The sequence below is a fragment of the Gadus morhua genome, chromosome 16, assembly GCF_902167405.1.
Source record: "Gadus morhua chromosome 16, gadMor3.0, whole genome shotgun sequence".
In the NCBI taxonomy this organism is placed as follows: domain Eukaryota; kingdom Metazoa; phylum Chordata; class Actinopteri; order Gadiformes; family Gadidae; genus Gadus; species Gadus morhua.
The window spans coordinates 12425550-12447269 of record NC_044063.1 but is presented as its reverse complement, the minus strand read 5'-3'; the positions used below and the strand labels follow the sequence as shown (position 1 = coordinate 12447269).

The following is a 21720-nucleotide window of genomic DNA, read 5'->3' as shown; positions in this document are numbered from 1 at the left end:
AAGTGAGCTTATTGTTAAGAGATATTGATATTGATCAGATATTGATGAGATATTGTTAATATGCACATTAACGTTTGAACATCGTTACCATGGGAGTGACCGGAGTTGTCAGAACGCTTAATAAAGTTTGACTTTATCTGACTGTTTGTTGACATTCCCTTTAGCACAGCTCGGTCTAGACGATGCATAACGCAACCCCAGTCAAACGTTTGACTGTAGTATCTTCTATTCTATGCGCCTTATAATAAGGTGCGCCCTATAAATGAAAACAGTTCTAAAATAGGCCATTCATTAAAGGTGCGCCTTATAATCCGGTGTGCCTTATAATGCGGAAAATACGGTAGTCCTCGTTTGTATTTCTTTCGAAATGGTGAACTTTTGCATGGAGCCATCTTCTATGTCAGATCCAGTACCCTCCGCTAATGTACTTCAGTTTTATCAACAGCCTCTGTTATCTTAGCTTCAGACGCTGTGGATGTTAGTTTCTGCTGGTGAAGTCCCACCCACTGGCACTGCTCTAATAGGTCTGTAGCGTCAGTGGGTCCCACCCCCCTCTAGGGGATGGGACCCACTAGTGCCCACTAGTGGTTGTAGTCTTACGAGAATCATCCCCTCTTACACTTCCTATTTTCTTGTACGCAAAAATCGTCATATTGCGTCATTGAAAACAGGAAGTGTTGGAGGTCGATACGGATCTCTCCAGTCTCCAGAAAATAAGGGAATGATGCTAGACCATTCAAAAATATGCGGGGGGTTCTAAAAATACAAAGCTTATGTGAAATGGGTGAAGTTGCCCTTTAAGCTGGTAGAAAAAAGAAGAGGTCTCATCACAAGATTTATTCTCTTTAACATACATGTTGATAAGTCAAACTAATACAGATCAACGAAATAACTGTGGTTGCAATTTGAGATCTGTAATGATTTCAAACTACAATTGAAAATGAACTTTAAATAGAAGGTAGGTAGTGTAGTAATTCTACTCATCAACTAATTATTTTCTTTTTAAAGGATTGCCAGATACCATGTTTTTATGATATTGGTTTTCCTCGCCCCATTAAAGCTTTTTTTGTGTTTTTCTCAGGTTTCAGGATTATTATGTAACACTTTGGTCCAAATAGGGCCAGTAACAGCCCAAAACCGGAAGCTAGAATGGCAAACACCTCTACAGCATCTGCATATTTTGCAGGAGAGTTTATATAAGCTGGGATGAATGCTACCCAAACAGCACAGAAGACCAACATGCTGAAGGTGATAAACTTGGCCTCATTGAAGTTATCTGGTAGATTCCGGGCCAAGAAAGCAATTAAGAAACTTAGAATAGCCAGTAATCCAATATATCCTAGTAAAACTCCAAATCCAACTGTCGATCCCACTAAACACTCGACTATTATCTTGTCTTTGTAGTACTGTGTGTTTTTATGAGGTGTTGGTGAGGACGACATAATCCAGGTTGTACATATTGCTGCTTGTATTAAAGTAAGAACTACAACAGTCCCTCTCTGTTGCATTACCCCAAACCACTTCAGACTACCACCACCACCTGGTTTGGAGGCCTTGAATACCGCCAGAACAACCATGGTCTTCACAAGGATACACGAAATACACAGCACAAAGCTGATCCCAAAGGCTGCTTGCCGCAACTGACAAGTCGACAGCCTTGGGTGACCAATGAAAAGCAAGGAGCACATGAAGCATAATTTGAGTGACAGCAGAATGAGGAAACTGAGCTCTGAGTTGTTGGCCCTAACTACTGGCGTGGTCCGATGATTGATGAAGATTCCCAAAACAATTAAACATAAAAGTGCACCACATAATGAAGCAGTTGTCAAGGAGATGCCCAGGGGTTCCATATACGAAAGAAACTCGATGATTTTGGGTTTGCAGTGATCACGTTGGGGGTTGGACCAAAACTCCTCTGGACAGCTGGTACATTGTGTTGAATCTAACATAAAATAACAAAAGTAGTTTTAGTCTTTGCGTTTGACAATATATGTGCAATTGATTTGCATTAAAGAAATACATTTATTGCAAACAAACCTGTCTCATTGCTTATTTTTCCTTCTGAACAAGGAATGCAGTCGAAGCAGCAGACAGGTTCACCTTTCTTTATGGCCATGCGAGTGCCAGGGGGACAGCTCTCACTACACACTGACTTGGGAGGCTAAGGGAGGAACAAGTTGAATGCATTTAAAAATATTCCACCTTTCATACTATGACAAATTCAACTTGTCAAGGATAATAGATAGATTGTCAGCAGACCTTTTTAGATTCAAAATTCCAAAAGATTTGGTCATCCTTAAGGATAAGATCATCTATTTCTGAAGCCAATTCTTTGACCTCACCCACAATTTTAACCTCTGTGCTTCCATCTGAGAGCCACATCCAGTTCATCACATCGTAGATTGGTAAAACATCCCCACTTTCATCAAATGACACTTGATCACCAAAATCTGTTGTGAAATTGACCTTTTGCATGTAATATATAAGCTGTATGGTAGGAATGAGGAGTAAATAGTGAAAAAAAGTAAGTTTTACTATTGAGTTCTCAAATGAACATTATTTAAAATCTTGGGAAAATGTCAATTCATTTTCATTATTGAATTGAATGAAAACAGACCTGCCATGACTCTAGTCCCTGTAAACGGGCACAGCTTTGACCTTTGAAAGGCCCACTCCCTGGAACACACTGCAGAAGGTCATGTAGGGCATGTGCCAGGGCATATACTGCCTTGTACACATTGTACTCTGGCCTGAGGTTGGACAGTTCGAGGTATTCAGTGTCTACATTCCTTAGTATCTCATTCCCTGTACACAGTCTTTCCTGAGTCTGCCCTTCAAACTCCATTCCAGGAGATACAAACTTGCACTTAAATATGTGCTCCCAAAACTGCTTCACCTAATGAAGGGGAATTTATGATAAGGGGGATCATAAACAAACATAAGTATCATTTATTGGTCACATATACATTTAAAAGTATTCCTACAAGATATTTGATTCTGAATATATGTAAAATGAAACCCGTACTAAATTGTTGTCCTGGGTGCTGAGTGTGTCATTGTCAGGGCGTATTCTCAGAAGGAATTCCCTGAGGCCTGGTATCTCTCCCCGGCGGATGGCAATGCCCAGAGTGCCTGCAAGAAAAGGCATGTAGCTGGGGGTCTGTAGATTAATGGCTGTAGCCCAGGCTTCACTGGCCATCCATTGTAGGCCCGTTACATTCTGCTTCACCACCTGTGGATTGGAATGTATATATTTTTTTAAAAAGTAAACAAAGTGATTCATCTGCTGCAACATAGTTTTGCTTTTCACTTTAAATTGCATTTACTTAAAAGACACCTACAATTTTCATTGTTTTTTGAAAATATCTAACCTCTTCCAGTAGATTAAGCATGTGGTTTTCATATGCAAATACAATAACCACACGGGATGTGGATTTCTTCATTATGCCAACAATCCTTTGCAGCTGATCTAAATCGTTTCTCTTAGGCAGAGCCTCTAAATAAGCAAGACAGCCTCTCCCAGACTCGGCCAGGTCTGACTGGAAGGATCGGGCGACGTTGAGTCCATAGTCGTCATCACTGATTAACAGGCCTAACCAAGTCCATTTAAACCGTCTGACAATTTGGAGCATAGCTCGCACCTGGTTGAATGAAAAATACAATTTAGAAATTTAAAATAAAATAAAAATAGCTTGCGGAACATTTCCCTACATATTCCCTGGGGTAAGGAATGTGCTCTACCTGAAATGCATCACTTGGAATAGTTCTAAAGAAGGATGGGTACTGCCTCCTGTCACTCAGACAGGAACAAGTGGAATAATAACTCACCTGTCCAATGTAAAGGGAGAAACAATTGTTACGATTTATCTGCCTGAATTTCTTTTGAATTGGCCTTTGACTTTATTCTTCTTGATAAGTAATTTTAAACGTAATGGCAATCATCAACCAAAAACCTTGTCTGTTTAAAAATGAGGTCACAACTTACCATTGGAACCCGGTACAAGCTTACTAAGTTAGAAATAGCAATAGTACGTGTTGAGGAAGAATCTCCCACAATTCCTAGCACAGGAGGATATCCATAACAGCTATCATTTAATTGAAAATGCTCTCCGCTGCCACTGGTCATAGACAGAGCTGCACTCAATGAGTTCCATAGGTTTCCACAGCTATCATATAGATTGTATCCCAACGATATATTGGGAAGCAGCATGGAGTTTCTGTTAATTTCCTCAACAGCAAAGGCCATGGTCTGGGCCTGTCTGAAACCTAGAGGATGAAAGCTAAAAAAAAAAAAGGAAATTATTCACAAACAACATTGTTATATAGTTAAAATGGCTTCGTCAACACATTCATAGACACTCACCCAAAGCAAATGGGATGGTTTGGCTTTGAAGTAAAATAAAGTTCAGAAGATTCAGTGAAAAAGTTGAAAGTAAAGATCCCTCCCAGAATGACATCCCCAAACTTGTGCATTCCATTCAGATTAAATTGTCTCTTTGATATACAAGAGAAGGGACCTTTTGAAGACATATGAGAGGAGAAAGAGACCAAAAACAAACAAACACAAATTATCAAGTTTGATTCCTTATGGGCTCTCATGACTGCCTTCTAGTCTGACCCCGCTTTCTGAACTAAATTATTTCTCAAACACAATTTTATATGCGGTATAATGCCATCCCCTTTGCTAATTTACTCTTTTTTTTATTGCTGTATGTATCTAGACTAGACAGACTTTTGGGGGAGGGAACTAGAGTACATTACCATAGTAACATTAAAGTAATAAGAAAGAATTAAAATAACAATTCTAAACTTCCGAAAATTCTACTGCTTCGTTGATGAAATGGCTTTAACTTTACAGAGGCTGTTTTAGATATCTTGTCGTGTGTTATCTTTTTTGTGCACATGCATAATGTTTTATTGATGATGCAATTTTACATTCCGAAAAAGCCATAAATCTAGAGCCACTCAGAAACTTATAACAGTAAAAAAATCATGAGATATTTAGTTTGGGAGTGTCTTCTTTTGAGTATTTTGTGATGAACTGAGAGAGTTATATTAATGTTAAATGAAACATTTAAGTGACAGAGGAAGTGAATCTTACATTGTTATAGTTATTTTATTTTGTTTGGTTAGGGAGTGGATTCCAGGGATTACTGAATCAGTAAATGACTTAGACTGTAATAGAGTCAATATCTTTTGGAGTCTATATAAACTTGTAAAAACTGATGTAGGAGCCACCTCATTTTTATCAAATAGGCCTGTGTAGAAAAAGGATGAGGAGTTCTGTTATTGTCCTTTTTGGATATTGTACCAGTTGACCATGCACACGCCACTGAGGCGTCTGGCTTTACTTGGCTTCTCATATACAAAGATATGTAGAAAATGGGATTAGCTCAGGAGGTAGAGCAGTTGTCTTGTAACCGAAAGGTTGTTAGTTCAATCCCCAGCTCCTCCTAGCAGATTGTTGATGTGTCCCTGAGCAAGACACTTAACCCTAACTGCTCCTGACGAGGATTACTCTGTGTCAATGTGTGTTTTAAAACGATGTAGGTCGCTTTGGATAAAAGCGTCTGCTAAATGCCCTATTTGTAATTGTATTACAGAGTTGAAAGGTTTGTAGCACGAGAGCTGTTGAATACTGACATGCCAGGGCCTCGTTTCCCGATAACGATGGATCTTCGCTCGTGCGAATCGTGAATTTCTTTGGAGCGTTTCCCGGCAACAGGAACGCGCTTTCACTGCACTCACGACGTTCGTAGGATTGTAACTGTCTGCTGACACGGTGCTGAAATGGGCCCCGTACTGAGGGAGACGCAGGAAAATGGTGTTGAAAAGCGTTAAAATATCTCCCCATCAAGGCCAACAGCAGAGTAGCCTTCAAAAAAAATAGACTGCAATGCTAAAGATATTAAAACACAATTGTTTAGGCCTAGGCCGACACATATATATCGATCCTAATGCGTACATTTTTTCACGGCATTTTCCCCCCTTCGATATTACAAAAATCAAAATAAGCTTGTGTGACAACTAGGTGTTGACTTCTGAAGCATGCTTTGCGCAGCAAAGAGAGCCGACTTTATCTGATTCCGCATAAGGTTTCATTGATTGGCGCGCACTCTCTAGTCTAGAATATTTGTAGACTAAAAATGCAACGCTCCATTCATTCATTATCATTCAAACGCAGAGGCTAGGCATTGACACACGGCTATTGCTGACCCGATTAGGAGAGCTTGGTCTAGATCCTGCCCATATTGTTGGGCAGGAGGATGTAGGCTATAGGTCTTTTTACGCCGCCAAGCCGGTTCGGTCGCAGCTTGGCACGCCCGGCAATTTCACCTTCTTATCTCAAGTTTACTGTGTAGAACCGAGGGGGTCAACCCCCGGTCGTCACGGCACTGGCTTTCTTGGTTCACTGGAGAAGGCGGGACTGCGCACGGAGTCTAGACCTCTTTAGAATAATTTGTAGTATTGCGTACTCCAGAATGTTTACATTTTTCTATGAATGAAGACACCTGCATGCAATAATGAGTTCACGGCTGAGTGTAGACTACAAACTCGATTAACTATGGTCAGGGATGTTTGTTACTGTCTAGACACAGTCCAATAAATAGTGAACTTCATCACAGCCTCACCGAAGCGCCTTCAGCGCTTAATACAAACAATCGCAACAAAAAACGCCTGCAGAAATTATCCGACACCCGCTGGTCTCAGCATGATTCATGTCTACAGTATCCTGTCTTCTGTCATTGATCAATATGAGGACATTTTAACCACGATGGTTGAATTAAAATCAGAGGGAGACAGCAAGTGAAGCTCGAAACAACCTCCCACACAAGGGCAATGGAATCATTTGATTTTATTATATGCCTTGTGACGTGGCGTTTGATCGGTACATTTCGGCTGTGCATGTATTTTTGGAATTTTAATTGCTGCAATAAATGATGTTGTTGTTGACTTCTAACATGTCTCTATCTTTGCTGTTTAAATCTAACAGCAGTCTATGAGTAATATATTCAGCGCGAGAGAGAGAGAGTTTTAATAAAACCCATCCAATACCCGGAATGTCTGCTGGTGACGCCACTGAGGCTATAGTAGGCTAACGATGCTCTTAGCATCCTACGAGTAACCCTGGAGACCTTGTTTGCTATGAGCGTTTTCACGACGTTCGTTACCAACAATGCTTTCGGAAAACGGTGTGAAAACTGTACGATGCTCGAACGACGCACTTCACGATCCACTTAGGCTAACGATGCTTTCAGGAAACTGGGCCCAGATCTATTTTCCTGAGTGTGTGTGTTAATGGCTGGTTTATCCTGTGTGCCTTGATTGCCCAAAGCACCACAGCTGTGCAGCCTCAGCCATCCCCAGAGGTTAATTAGTCCGTCTCAGGCCAGCTGACACTTTTTAAACCAATCCACACACACTCAATAACATGTTACCATAATTACCAAAAACAAACGGTACACTTAACGGTATTGCAAAACCTAAAATAAAGAAATTAAAACTCAAACCACCATTGTCCCACAACACCCCAGTTTGACCCCCTCCCCCTCCATCTCTGAGACCGGAAACCTGGGCTGCTGCCATTGCTGGCGGAGGGGACTGGAGGTGCTTTCTGTGTTCCTTCTGGGTCATAGAGGCCTCATGGGTTACATGAGATATTGCCAGACCAAGCTTAATCAAAAAGTGCATTTGGTTAATTTACGAGTGAATTGTATCAGACACATGTATTGAATTTAGACATTGAACTATAACATGTGTAAAGTAGTGTCCAAACATTTTCAACATCTACAGCCTGGATTGTCATGGCATTCAAAACGTTGGAAGATTTCAGGATTCTGTTGAAGGACTTGAACCGCAAGCCCTTTATTCCACGCCAAAGGGTAGGCAGTAGGAATGTGCACCCATCACTGGGGCCAACGGGGGACATGTATGCGCATCTCGATGCATTGCCAATGATTCGATTCATTAAAGAAACATTGGTAGTGTCGAATAGCTCCCAATGTGATTCGACACGATTTGAATAAACTCAATGTGATTCAACACGATGCAAGATAAGATGCTATACAACTCAATACGGTACTGAGTTGGATTTTATTTATTTGTTGTTATTTATTTTATGTTATTTTTAAGCAAACAGCAAATCATAAATTAACAAAAAAATCTTAATTATTTCACATATTTCTACCTCTAAAGAACATGTGGCCCTTTAACAAAAAGGCCTTTCCGTAGACAAGACAGTAAAAACTTGGCCCGGACCTGGCCTTAAACCAGATCTTCTTTCTTGTTTCCTGCAACACTTTTATAACACCTTACACATTTAATAGTTAAACAATTTAAGAATGATCAGCAGAGAGAGCAGAGCAGAGAGAGAGGTCATGTTTCCCGAAGCTCCGCTAGGCATTGGAAAAAACAACTTAATTCTACTTTATCTCATTTTATTTACCTAACAGTATATAGTTTGTTTCCGTCTTCCTCAACAATACATTTTGGCACTTTTTACTCCCGGATCAGAACGCAGAAAAAGCCTTGGACTTTCCTATCGCCAACATGCCTCTGTATTCGGATATCTCAGGCAAGGAGACTGGGAAATGCACAGACTGCGCCAAACTGAAACAGACATTGGCTTTAATTGAAACGAGACTAGCAGCAGTAGAAAAATGCAAAGGACTATCACAGGATACAGTGCCGATGGGTGAGTTTGCTGAGCTCACTCAGATACAGCAAGATGATCAAAGCTACACTGTATCCTTCCCGAAGCTGGGCAAGAGAGAGACAGTTCCAGCTGCGTCTCACTGGCTCAGAGTCGGCGCTAAGCCAAAGCAACATACCAAAGTGAATCAACAAGTTCACTCAACACCAAATGCTAAGCTACCCAAAGCTAAAGTTACATGTATCAGCCGGATTAGCCCGTCACTCAAATCAACCCTGCCACTGAAGAACCGGTTCCTGCCACTTCAAGAGTCCACGAACGCGCCTGCCACCGATGCACCCCTGAGCCCCGAGATGCGTCCGGACGGACAGTGCGGACAGAGACGGAACAACCAGTCGCCACGGAGGCGGGCTGCGCATGTGTCTGCCACCGTCCAACAAGGGCCCATCTCAGAGAAAGCAGATGAACCAGACACTCTGATTATAGGAGACTCAACTATCAAGGATATAACCGGTAAGAAGATCAAAACATGCATCTTCCCATATGGAATGGTTAGTGATATCAACCATAAACTAGCCAAAGTCATATTGGAGAACCCCAAAATCTCACAGATTATTGTGCATGCAGGATTTAATGATGTTCAAAGAGAACAGTCAGAACTTCTGAAGAGGGATTACACTGATCTATTGGATACACTGGACAAAACACACATCAAGTCTTCCATCAGTGGACCTATACCAACAGTTGACAGGGGAATAAACAGATTCAGTCGTCTACTTGCACTGAATACATGGCTTTCCAGAGTCTGCAATGAAAGAGGAAGGGACTTTATTGACAATTTCAACTTATTCTGGGGGCGCAAATATCTTTTCAGAGCAGATGGCCTACACCCAAACAGGTTAGGCTCAAAACTGTTGAGGGACAATCTTCTCTTCTCGCTTTACGCACAGGCCACAATCTTGCCATGGTCTGACGCACAGGCCACAATCAGAGCACAGGTTGAGAAGAAGCGAGACTACAGCCTCCCCCACACAACTACTCTGCCACTATCTGACACACAGATAGCAGACAGCCCACAGACCTTGAAGAGAGACAACAGCCCGCCCGACGCCATCAACACTGGGCCCATCGCTGATGCTGGCTTGGCGAGGAACGGCCACCCCCCTCCTCTGCATTCCCCCATCGACGATGACCTCCAGCCTCATCTCTCCCATAGCCACAACAACAACTCCAGCTCCAATGACTCCCTTTGCGATTTTCCAGCCGAATTTAAGAAACTGGAATATGCTGGCATCAAACTTGCATCTGTGTCAATGATAGCATCGCCACGTCATGGCCGCAGGATGCTAACACCCAGGAGGATGGCGCCCCACCCCCACAACCGTACTGATAGTAGTCCTGAGTATTACTGAGACAAAAAAGGGTTCAGCCGTAGACACAGTATAAAGGAAGTTTCTCATAATCTGCTGAACCCAAGGTTGCCTACGTCAAAGCAGGGCAACTTTCGCATTCATGCTGTAACCACTAAGAGAGTAAACAAAGGGAAACTTAGACACACTGCTAACCTCACAAATCTCATATCTATTGCCTCCAAACCAAAAACAACCTTAAAGCCTATCAACAGCACCATCAGGATGGCTCTACTTAATGTGAGGTCTCTTAATAACAAATCATTTTTAGTTAATGATCTTATTAACACTTCTAAACTGGATTTTATGTTCTTAACTGAAACATGGCTGGAACAAAATAACAGTGCAACCGTTCTGATAGAGACAGCTCCTCCCGACTATAACTTTTTTGATGCATGTAGATCTGGAAAAAGAGGTGGAGGGGTTGTTGCTATATTTAAAAATGTATTTCAGGGGAAACAGATGCTATTTGGTAATTTTCCATCGTTCGAATACCTTAGTGCTGTATTGAAATGCTCCCCCAGAGTTCTCCTATTAATTATTTACAGGCCACCCACATATTCTGCAAATTTTTTCGATGACTTCACAGAATTATTGTCTAGCATCTCCACAGAATTTGACTGTCTAGTTATAACTGGTGACTTCAATTTTCATACTGATGATTTGAATGACAAGTGTGCAAAAAAACTTTTTATCATTTTGGACACATTTGAACTGTCTCAACATGTGAAAGAGGCTACTCATTGTAAGGGGCACACTCTAGACCTGGTTATCACAAAGGGCCTCAATGTTTCTGATCTCTCTGTGACTGATCCTTCCTTGTCTGACCACTTTTGTGTTTTCTTTAACATATCTTTTATTCCCGACATACAGACAAAATCAAACACTGTCAAAAAATGGTATATCAATGAAGATTCTAATGTACTTTTTAAAAAGGCCATCTCCTTGCTACCACCTCTAAACCCATGTTCTGCTGATGATCTTGTAGAAAACTTTAATTTGAAAATTTTGAAAGTCATAGATGTCATTGCACCTTATAAGGTTAAAACGATTTCTGGAAAGCAAAAGGCACCCTGGAGAAAAGCTGCTTCTGTAACAGCACAGAAAAAAGAATGCAGGAAGGTTGAACGCATCTGGCGTAAAACAAAACTTCATATTCACCATGATATCTATAAAGAGAGCCTCCGTGCCTACAATTTAGACTTAAAAAATGCTAGAGAAACATTTTTCTCCAAAATCATTAAAACCAACACTTATAATGCAAAAACCCTATTTGCAACTGTTGACAGACTGACCAACCCCCCAAACAGAAATTCCACCTGATCTCCATTCCACGCAGAAATGCAATGAGTTTGCAGCTTTTTATATTGAAAAAATTGAAGGTATCAGACGCGCCATCAATATCTCCACGTCAAACAAAAATGTTGGACTACCACCCTGTTCAGGCAAAAATTACGTGGCAAGGATGGCATGCTTTGATGTTATAGACTCTCAAAATCTTGTGGAAACTGTGACACAACTAAAGCCATCCACCTGTTGCCTTGATACTATACCTACCAACCTCTTTAAGAATGTTTTCGACTGCCTAGCAGTAGACATATTGCAGATAGTTAACAACTCTCTCCAGTCAGGCAAGTTCCCAAAAGCTTTGAAAACTGCAGTTATTAAACCCCTTTTAAAGCGGAGCCTAGATGCCTCCATTATTAACAACTACAGACCAATATCAAATCTACCCTTCATAAGTAAAATCATTGAGAAAGTTGTCCTCCAGCAACTAAATCACTTCCTGGCATCAACTGGTTGCTATGACACCTTCCAATCAGGATTTCGACCCCTGCACAGCACTGAGACCGCCCTTATTAAAGTTGTAAACGACATCCGTCTTAACACAGACTCTGGCAAAACCTCAATACTAATGCTACTTGACCTCAGTGCTGCATTCGACACTGTAGACCATACATTACTTCTGGAAAGGTTAGAAAACTGGGTGGGGCTTTCAGGCACTGTCTTAAATTGGTTCAGGTCCTACCTACAAAATAGGAACTACTTTGTTTCCATTGGCGACTTTGTATCAGAATCAACCAACGTGACATGTGGAGTCCCACAAGGTTCGATCTTAGGACCCTCTTTATTCAACATCTACATGCTCCCACTAGGGCAAATCATGCAAAATAACAATATTGACCATCATTGCTATGCTGATGACACGCAAATCTATGTATCGCTATCACCAAATGACTATCGGCCCATAGATCTGCTGTGCCAGTGCATTGAGCAAGTGAAGGAATGGATGTGCCGAAATTTCCTTCAACTAAATGAGGACAAAACAGAGATAATTGTATTTGGTTCTAAAATGGAAAGGCTTAAAGTAAGCCAACACCTTCACTCTCTGTCCCTGAAAACCTCAATCAAAGCCAGAAATCTAGGGGTTATCATGGATTCAGATTTACATTTTGACAGTCACATCAAATCAGTTACAAAATCGGCATATTATCACCTTAAAAATGTAGCAAGACTTAGAGGGCTCATGTCCACCGAAGACTTACAAAAACTTGTACATGCCTTTATCACTAGTAAGGTTGATTACTGCAATGGTCTCCTCACAGGTCTCCCAAAACAAACTCTGAGGAAGCTTCAGCTTGTTCAGAATGCTGCTGCTAGAGTTCTAACAAAGACCAAAAAATTTGATCACATTACACCAATTCTGAAATCGTTACATTGGCTTCCTGTAGGTCAGAGAATTGATTTTAAAATCATGTTGCTAACCTATAAATCCCTACATGGTTTAGGCCCAAAATATTTAACTGATATGCTTCCACTACATCAGCCTTCTAGACCACTAAGATCCTCTGAGACCAATCTGTCAATTATCCCCAGAGTAAACACAAAACATGGGAATGCAGGATTTAGTTACTATGCAACAAATAGCTGGAATAAACTCCCAGAGGATTTAAGACTTGCCCCAACTCTGAGCACCTTTAAAACAAGACTGAAGACTTTTATGTTTGCTATAGCCTTCTGCTAAAATCTTAAATACATTGCAATTTCTAAAAAGCTTTTTAACTTTGCCTCTATTTTACCTTTATTTTACTAAAATGCCTTTTTAACTTTTTACTTACTAAAAAGCCTTTTTAACTTTCAATTTAATTTTCTCTTAAATACATTGCACTTTCTATTTTACTCATTTCTTGCATATGTTTTCTTTTACTTATCTATTATTTTATTTTATTGTATGACAATGTTTATATGTGAAGCACTTTGAGTCTGCCTTGTGTATGAAAAGTGCTATATAAATAAAGTTGCCTTGCATTGCCTTGCCTTAACAATGTAGAATATTGCATATATTCTTGCATATAATATGTACACTTATCTAATGCAATCAGAGCAATATGCTTCTTTTTAGGTAGGTTAACTCAGCAATAAGCCAGAAGCAGGAGCCCTGTTTCCATATGAACAGTACAAAATAAAAAACTTTCACATACTTTTTTTGTATACATATAAATATATGTATGTTTATCTATATATTTATATCTATGTCTGTCCGTCTGTCAGACGGACAGTATATATATATTTTTTGATTTATATATATGTGTATATATGTGTACAAATAACAAGGGACTAAACAAATGAATCCCATTTGCCATTATCTCGGATCCAGAACTTTGTTTAGACGCTGGCGTCTGGACTGAATGTTGTAGCTTGTATACACATCGGCAACAGCAAAAGTTAAGTTTGTGTGCTTCAGATGTCATATTTTAATTAGGACTCCATTACGATCAGCTGCCACTGCTCATTCCTGTTAATTTTTTTTCAGTGTTACATTGATATGCACGGTAGTGAAGAAACGGGGGGCTTGGATCTCAGGGGCCGTATTCACGAAGCATTTTATCTTACCGCTAGGAGTGCTCCTAACTCGCGCTAAAACATTTTACGTAGGAGTTTTTTCTTAAAAGTTATTCACAAAGCCGCTGAGACCTACTCTTACTAAGGATAAATCACAAAGAGTGAACTAAGAGTGACGCGCCGTTGCTATGGATTACGTCAATTCTCGTGCACGAGTTTAGAAGCAGTCAGTTCGGTGATTGGTTGTTCAGACGAGCCCACTGAATCACCGAAAAACAAGGAAATAGCCTAGGCTAGAAATGAATTCCTATTAAGTAGTTATAGTGCAGTTAGCAGAATACATGCATGATGACAATTTTGTGCAGACCACGATAATGACGTTGTAGCCTGCACGTTCAAGAGAGAGAGAAAGCAAACAATAAAAACACGTAAAATTTGTGTTGACTGATTTGTGCCAAGGTGTTTATCTAAAATGTGTTTTCAAAGTGATCCCTAAATGCCAGTCCACTCGGTTCCACACGGCCAAATTCATTGTCATGTTGATCGCCATCATCATCATCATCATCATCATCATCATCATCATCATCATCATCATCATCATCATCGTCTGGCTGTGGAATGTTCCTCCGCTTGCAGAGGTTGTGTAGAATGGCACATACAGTAATGACTGTGCTTGCCCTCTCTGGGGTGAGGCGCATTTCGCCGTGGAGGACATGAACCGACGTTTCATCTGCCCAGTTCCTCTCTCCACAACATTTCGTGTATGTTTGTGTGCTCTAGCATATATGGAAGAAATCAGTAAACAATAATAAATATGGATTCAACAAATAAAAGGCGTCAAAGAGCCAATACGATGTGTTTTACACGTAGGACTAAGCGTAATATGCGTAATCACTTACATGTTATACTTTAACTGTGCTCCCAGTTGTGGATTGAGGTAGGGTGTCTAGAGCCACGTCTTGCATGGATAGTCACTGTCTCCCAGCAAGTGACACCCAACTGGTAGGCTACATCTCAAAAAGCTGCCTCAGACCGCTCTCCATTAAAATGCGCGAATCATGGGTAGCTGAACAGGGCTCCAGAGTGCGCCTAATTTGGGCGCACATGCGCCTAGAATTCGGGGTAGTGCGACCAAATATTTTATTTGGGCGCACCGGTGCGACTGAAAATGTATCTGGTATAATTATTATTATTATACCAGTCTATTCATAATATTGTAATGACCACGGAAGAGGCAGTGAATGAAGTTTTGATTAGACAGCGATTTATTAGATACCTAATAAACCGTTGGAACATGCAAGACCGGTAATAATAGCAACGCCGGTAAACAAACCCGCAAAGCCCAATCCAGGGGCCCCGGGCCTGTACTACGAAGCTCGATTAGAGGGTTAGCGAGGTATGTTGAGCTGAAAGCCTGGGTTAGCTGTACCATGAACGTCGATCTCTTTAAGCGTCGCTATATCACCATGGTGATTTACGCTCGCAACCAAACCTGGTCGGGAGCAGCTTTTCAGCGAGTCTACCCGGAGATCGGCTACTTATATCGGCGTGCGCAGCTTCCTAGCCCCTCCTCCGATAATGGCGTCACCATTTGTGGGTGTTCCCATGGACCTCTGCGCACTTATCGTACAGGCGTCTCTCCGGAGACAGAGGGTTTTTCGGGACAGAACCGATCCCTTGGCATTGTCTGACGATATTCTTTATGAGAGATACAGATTCGGCATTTATTTAAGGCATTTATTTAATGGTCAAAATATTATTAATCAATGGCGTAAATATCGACGGTGCAACCGGTGCAGCTGCCCGGTTGCCCCCCGTCAACAACTCAGCGCAAGGCAGGCACGGTCCAACGCCCCCCCCTCAACAACTCAAAACTTGGGTGCACCATAAATACGTGCTGGTGCACCCAAATAAAAAATTTAGGCGCACCAGTGCACCCAAGGAAAAAGTTAGTCTGGAGCCCTGCTGAAGATCCAGGCCACTTTGCAACAACATCCAGTAGGCTATGTTAAAATTTGCATCAAAAACAACCTGCGTGTTGATGGAATGCACTTTCTTCCTATTGACGAACACGTCCTCGTCTTTTGATGGCGCAATTATTTTTATGTGCGTCCCGTCAATAGCACCGACCACACCGGGCATACCTGCAATTGCCATGAAGTTGGCTTTGATCCTGTGTAATTGTTGAATGTCCAAAGGAAAGTTTATGGCACGGCTGACTGATGGTTGAGATATTTTTAAATCGTCGGCATTGCAAAGTTGTTGCCCTGTTGCTAAATAACGTAGTGTGGCCAAACATTTTATTTCGGGACTAATCGGATTATTCCTGTTAGTCGGGGATGTTATTGCATTGCGATTAACTCCACAACAAGTTTAATACCCTAACATTTCGTCTCGCAGGCATTTACGATTCTTTGTGAATAGGTCTTACTGAGTTAGGAGACCTCTTGAGGACTTTTAAGCTCTCCTAGACTTAGGTGCTACTTTTAGGCCTAAAATACTTTGTGAGTTGCTTTTAGTGAAAAAAGTTAGGAGGCCTAAATTTAAGAGTGACACGCCCATTATTTTTAGGAGTTACTCCTAAATTCGCCAGTTAGGACCTACTTTTAGCCCTAAAATCCTTTGTGAATACGGCCCCAGGGCTCTTGCCAGTTTCTAAAGATACATAAAGAAAAACAGGTAGTCACACAAGGTATTCAGAGTCCGGCAGGGGTGGAGGGTGGCAGTAGCTCAGGAGGTAGTGGGATGACTGGTAACCTGAAGGTTGCTAGCTTGATCCCCGGCTCCTACTAGCTGAGTGGCAAAAGTGTCCCTGAGCAAGACACCTCACCCTGACTGCTCCCAACGAGCTGGCTCTCGCCCTGCGTGGCTGACTCCACCGTCGGTGTGTGAATGTGTGAATGAATGGTTGTACGTTGCTTTCAATAAAAGCGTCAGCAAAATCTTATAAATGGTATTTACTCACACGTGTGCACACACACACATACATACAGAGAGACAGGCACACACAGAGATAGAGAGAGGCACACCAACTATGTACACATGTTAAGGGAGGGGTCCTCTATGTTCCTGGAAAGTTTCAAGTTCCTGCATCCCTCTTACACAGACTTGCGATGATGGAAAAGGAGCATTAGCACTTAGTTGAGCATTTTATCAAATTATTCACATTGGCGCTGTGACCTCAGTCTTTGAGCTATCGGCACACACTTTGTATACACCTGGTCAGGATCATGGCCCCTCTCTTGCTAAATCTGTACCATTTCCCAGATCATCAGACAAGTCCATAGATCCTGGATATTAAAACTGTGAGTAATTTCATGCTTTAGTTCTGAAGGATTAGACAACATTTTCGCAAAATGTAAAATGCGGCATGTACATGAAGTTTAGATTTTTTTTACCAATCTCCAACAAATTTTGGCACCAAACCTTTTGGAGACACAAATATGTAAATATACCCCAAATTTGAAAACTGTTGACCAGTCCAAAGTAGAGATATAGACATCACCAATCCGGAATAATAATACCCAAACCCTAGAATAACAATATGTAATCACATATACACATATATGGTCTCATCACAATGTTGAAAACAAGATTTATTGTTTTTGAACATACATGTTGATTAGTCAAACTAATAATACAGATCAATGAAATAAGTGGCTATAATTTGAGATCTCAAATGATTTTAAACTGCAATTTAAAATGAAGTTATAATAGAAAGAAGGTAATGTAGTAATCTTTTAAAAGGGTTGCCAGATAACCATGTTTTTATGATATTGGTGTTCCTCGCCCCATTAAAGCTTTTCTTGTGTTTTTCTCAGGCTTCAGGATTATTATGTAACACTTCGGTCCAAATAGGGCCAGTAATAGCCCAAAACTGGAAGCTAGAATGGCAAAAACCTCTACAGCATCTGCATATTTTCCAGGAGAGTTGATATAAGCTGGGATGAAGGCTATCCAAACAGCACAGAAGACCAACATGCTGAATGTGATAAACTTTGCCTCATTGAAGTTATCTGGTAGATTCCGGGCCAAGAAAGCAAGTAAGAAACTTAGAATAGCTAGTAATCCAATATATCCTAGTAAAACTCCAAATCCAACTGTCGATCCCACTACACACTCGACTATTATCTTGTCTTTGTAGTACTGTGTGTTTTTATGAGGTGTTGGTGAGGACGACATTAGCCAGGTTGTACATATTACTGCTTGTATTAAAGTAAGAAATACAACAGTCCCTCTCTGTTGCATTACCCCAAACCACTTCAGAGTACCACCACCACCTGGTTTGGAGGCCTTGAATACCGCCAGAACAACCATGGTCTTCACAAGGATACACGAGACACAGAGCACAAAGCTGATCCCAAAGGCTGCTTGCCTCAACTGACAAGTCCATAGCCTTGGGTGACCAATGAAAAGCAAGGAGCACAAGAAGCATAATTTGAGTGACAGCAGAATGAGGAAGCTAAGCTCTGAGTTGTTGGCCCTGACCACTGGCGTTGTCCGATGATGAGTGAAGATTCCAAAAACAATTGTGCATAAAAGTGTGCCAGATAATGAAGCAGTGGTCAAGGAGATGCCCAGGGGTTCCATATAGGAAAGAAACTCGATGATTTTGGGTTTGCAGTGATCACGTTGGGGGTTGGACCAAAACTCCTCTGGACAGCTGGTACATTGTGTTGAATCTAACCGGAAATAATTAAAATAGTTGTATTACTTGCCTCCCACAATATACGTACAATAAATGTGCAGTGTAGAAATGTATTTGTGCAAACAAACCTGTCTTATTGCTAAATTGTCCTTCCGAACAAGGAATGCAGTCGAAGCAGCAGACAGGTTCCCCGTTCTTTCTGGCCAGGCGTGTGCCTGCGGGACAGCTCTCACTACAGACTGACTTGGGAGGCTAATGGGGGAACAAGTTGATATGATGAAAATATTTAACTTTTCATTCAATGATATATCAAACATGTCAGGGACTTAAGGATGATTGAAAGCAGACCTTTTTAGATTCAAAATTCCAAAAGATTTGCTTTTCCTGAAGGATAAGATTATCGAGTCTTGAAGCCAATTCGTTGACCTCTCCCACATTTCTGACCTCTGTGGTTCCATCTGAGAGCCACATCCAGTTCATCACATCGTAGATTGGTAAAACATCCCCACTTTCATCAAATGAGACTTGATCACCAAAATCTGTTGTGAAATTGACCCTTTGCAAGTAATTTAACAGCTGTTTTGTGGGAAACACGAGTAAAGAGTGAGAAAATCTACGTTGTGCTATTGAGTTGTCACAACGACAATATATTAAATAAGGGTAACATGATGTCATTTTTATTTCATTATGGAATTTAGTTGAAAGCAGACCTGCCATGGCTCTAGTCCCTGTAAACGGGCACAGCTTTGCTCTTTGAAAGGCCCACTCCCTGGAACACACTGTAGAAGGTCATGTAGGGCATGTGCCAGGGCATATACTGCCTTGTACACATTGTACTCTGGCCTGAGGTTAGACAGATCCAGGAATTCCGTCTCTATATTCTTTAAAATCTCATTCCCTGTACAACGTTTTCCCTGGATCTTCCCATCAAACTCCATATCAGTGGTCATAAACTTGCAGTGAAATACGTGCTCCCAAAACTGCTTCACCTAAATGAAGGGGAATTCATGATAAGGGGATTCATAATCAAACATAAGTATCATGCATAGGTCACATATATATTTAAAAGTATTCATGCAAGATATTTGTTTGTGATTCTTAATCGGTGTGTAAGGTGAAACCCGCACTAAATTGTTGTCCTGGTTGCTGAGTGTGTCCATGTCAGGGCGTATTCTCAGTAGGAAGTCCCTGAGGCCTGGTATCTCTCCCCGGCGGATGGCAATGCCCAGAGTGCCTGCAAGAAAAGGCATGTAGCTGGGGGTCTGAAGAACAACGGCTGTAGTCCAGGCTTCACTGGCCATCCATTGTAGGCCCGTAACATTCTGCCTTACCACCTGTGGATTTTAATGCATTAAGTATATCAGGTTTAAACATCTGTAATGCAACTACTGTAAAAATTTCAGTCATATTTGAATGATTTGCTTACAGAATGTGCAAAAAATAAATCTCACTACACCCCTCTCAATAACACCAATCACTAACCTCTTCCATGAGTTTAAGCATGTTGCTTGCATGTGCAAAAGCAATAACCACACGGGATGTGGATTTCTTCATTATGCCAACAATTCTTTGCAGATCATCTACATCATTACTCTTAGGCAGAGCCTCTAGATAAGCCAGACAGCCTCCCCCAGAGAGGGCCAGGTCTGACTGGAAGGATCGGGCAACGTTGAGTCCGTAGTCATCATCACTGACTAACAGGCCTAACCAAGTCCACTTAAACCGCCTCAGAATTTGGAGCATAGCTCGCACCTGGTTGAATACAAAAAATATGTATAGCTTGTAGAGCATGTATTCTCAATAATTTTGACATGTTTCAATATCTAATTCCCATTTCAAAGCTTTGAGTTGCATGCAGATTATTTATGATGCTTCATGGATACAAAAATCGGTAAGGAATGCACTCTACCTGAAATGCATCACTTGGAATAGTTCTAAAGAAAGATGGGAACTGCCTCCTGTCACTCAGACAGGAACATGTGGAATAATAACTCACCTGTCCCATGTAAAGATAGAAACAATTGTTATCATTTATCTGTCTAAATTACATTAGAATTGATTTGGCTTTGGCATTTGACTTAATTATCTTCGATTAATCATTTTAAACGTAATGGCAACCATCAACCAGAATCCTTGTCTGTTCATAAATTAGGTTACAACTTACCATTGGTACCCTATACAAGCTTACTATGCTAGAAATAGCAATAGTACGTGTTGAGGAAGAATCTCCCACAATTCCTAGCACAGGAGGATAACCGTAACAGGTCTCATTTAGTTGAAATGGCTCTCCGCTGCCACTGGTCATAGACAGAGCTGCACTCAATGCGTTCCATAGGTTTCCACAGCTATCATATAGATTGTATCCCAATGATATATTAGGAAGAAGTTTGGAGTTTCTGTTAATTTCGTCAACAGCAAATACCATGGTCTGGGCTTGTCTGAAACCTACATGACTAAATCTAATAAACAAATTTATTATGCATTACAACATTGTTATATTATTAAAATGCCTTGATCAACACAATATTAGACATACTCACCCAAAGCAAATGGGATCGTTTGGCTCTGAAGTAAAATACAGATCAGAAGATGCAGTGTAAAAGTTACAACTAAAGATCCCTCCCAGAATAACATCACCAGACTTTTGCATTCCATTCAGATTAAATTGTCTCTTTGATGTACAAGAGGATGGACCTGTTGAGGACATATGAGAGGAGAAAGAGACTAAAAATAAACATACACAAATTATCAAGTGTGATTCTTTATGAGCTCTCATGACTGCCCTCCAATCTGACCCCACCTTTCTTAACTAAATGATTTCTCAAATACATCTTTATATACAGTTTAATGCCATCCCCTTTGCCAATTTACTTTTTTTTTGCTGTATCTATCAAGGCTATGCAGACATTTTGGGGAGGGAACTGGACTTCATTACCATAATTACATTAAAGAATGGATAACAATTCTGAGCATACAACAATTCTACTGCTTACTTAAGAAAAAAGCTTTGAATATACAGTGTTTTTTATAGGTATCTTGTGAACTCTCATTTGAAGTGCCCCTTTCGCATGAAAAATGCGCACGTTGTAGAAGCCCTTTTGTTCTTTTAAATGTAGGAAAAATAAGAAGTCATCATATAAAAGGTAATTACAATAATGTGTTTATTC

At 40.8% G+C, this 21720-nt stretch overlaps 1 protein-coding gene across 1 annotated transcript; it reads right to left on the bottom strand.

Annotated features, from left to right (window-relative positions):
* Positions 1–1028: 1028 nt before the first annotated feature.
* Positions 1029–21260, bottom strand: LOC115561171 (extracellular calcium-sensing receptor-like). Its single transcript, XM_030380998.1, has 15 exons — positions 21094–21260; positions 20718–21012; positions 20463–20549; positions 20036–20305; positions 19681–19887; positions 19264–19542; positions 18902–19129; positions 18682–18805; positions 18394–18587; positions 3742–3828; positions 3020–3232; positions 2618–2890; positions 2260–2487; positions 2038–2161; positions 1029–1942 (listed from the first exon to the last, which is right to left on the bottom strand). The coding sequence occupies exons 1-15, from the start codon at positions 21258–21260 to the stop codon at positions 1029–1031; spliced, it is 3690 nt and encodes a 1229-aa protein (XP_030236858.1).
* Positions 21261–21720: the final 460 nt, after the last annotated feature.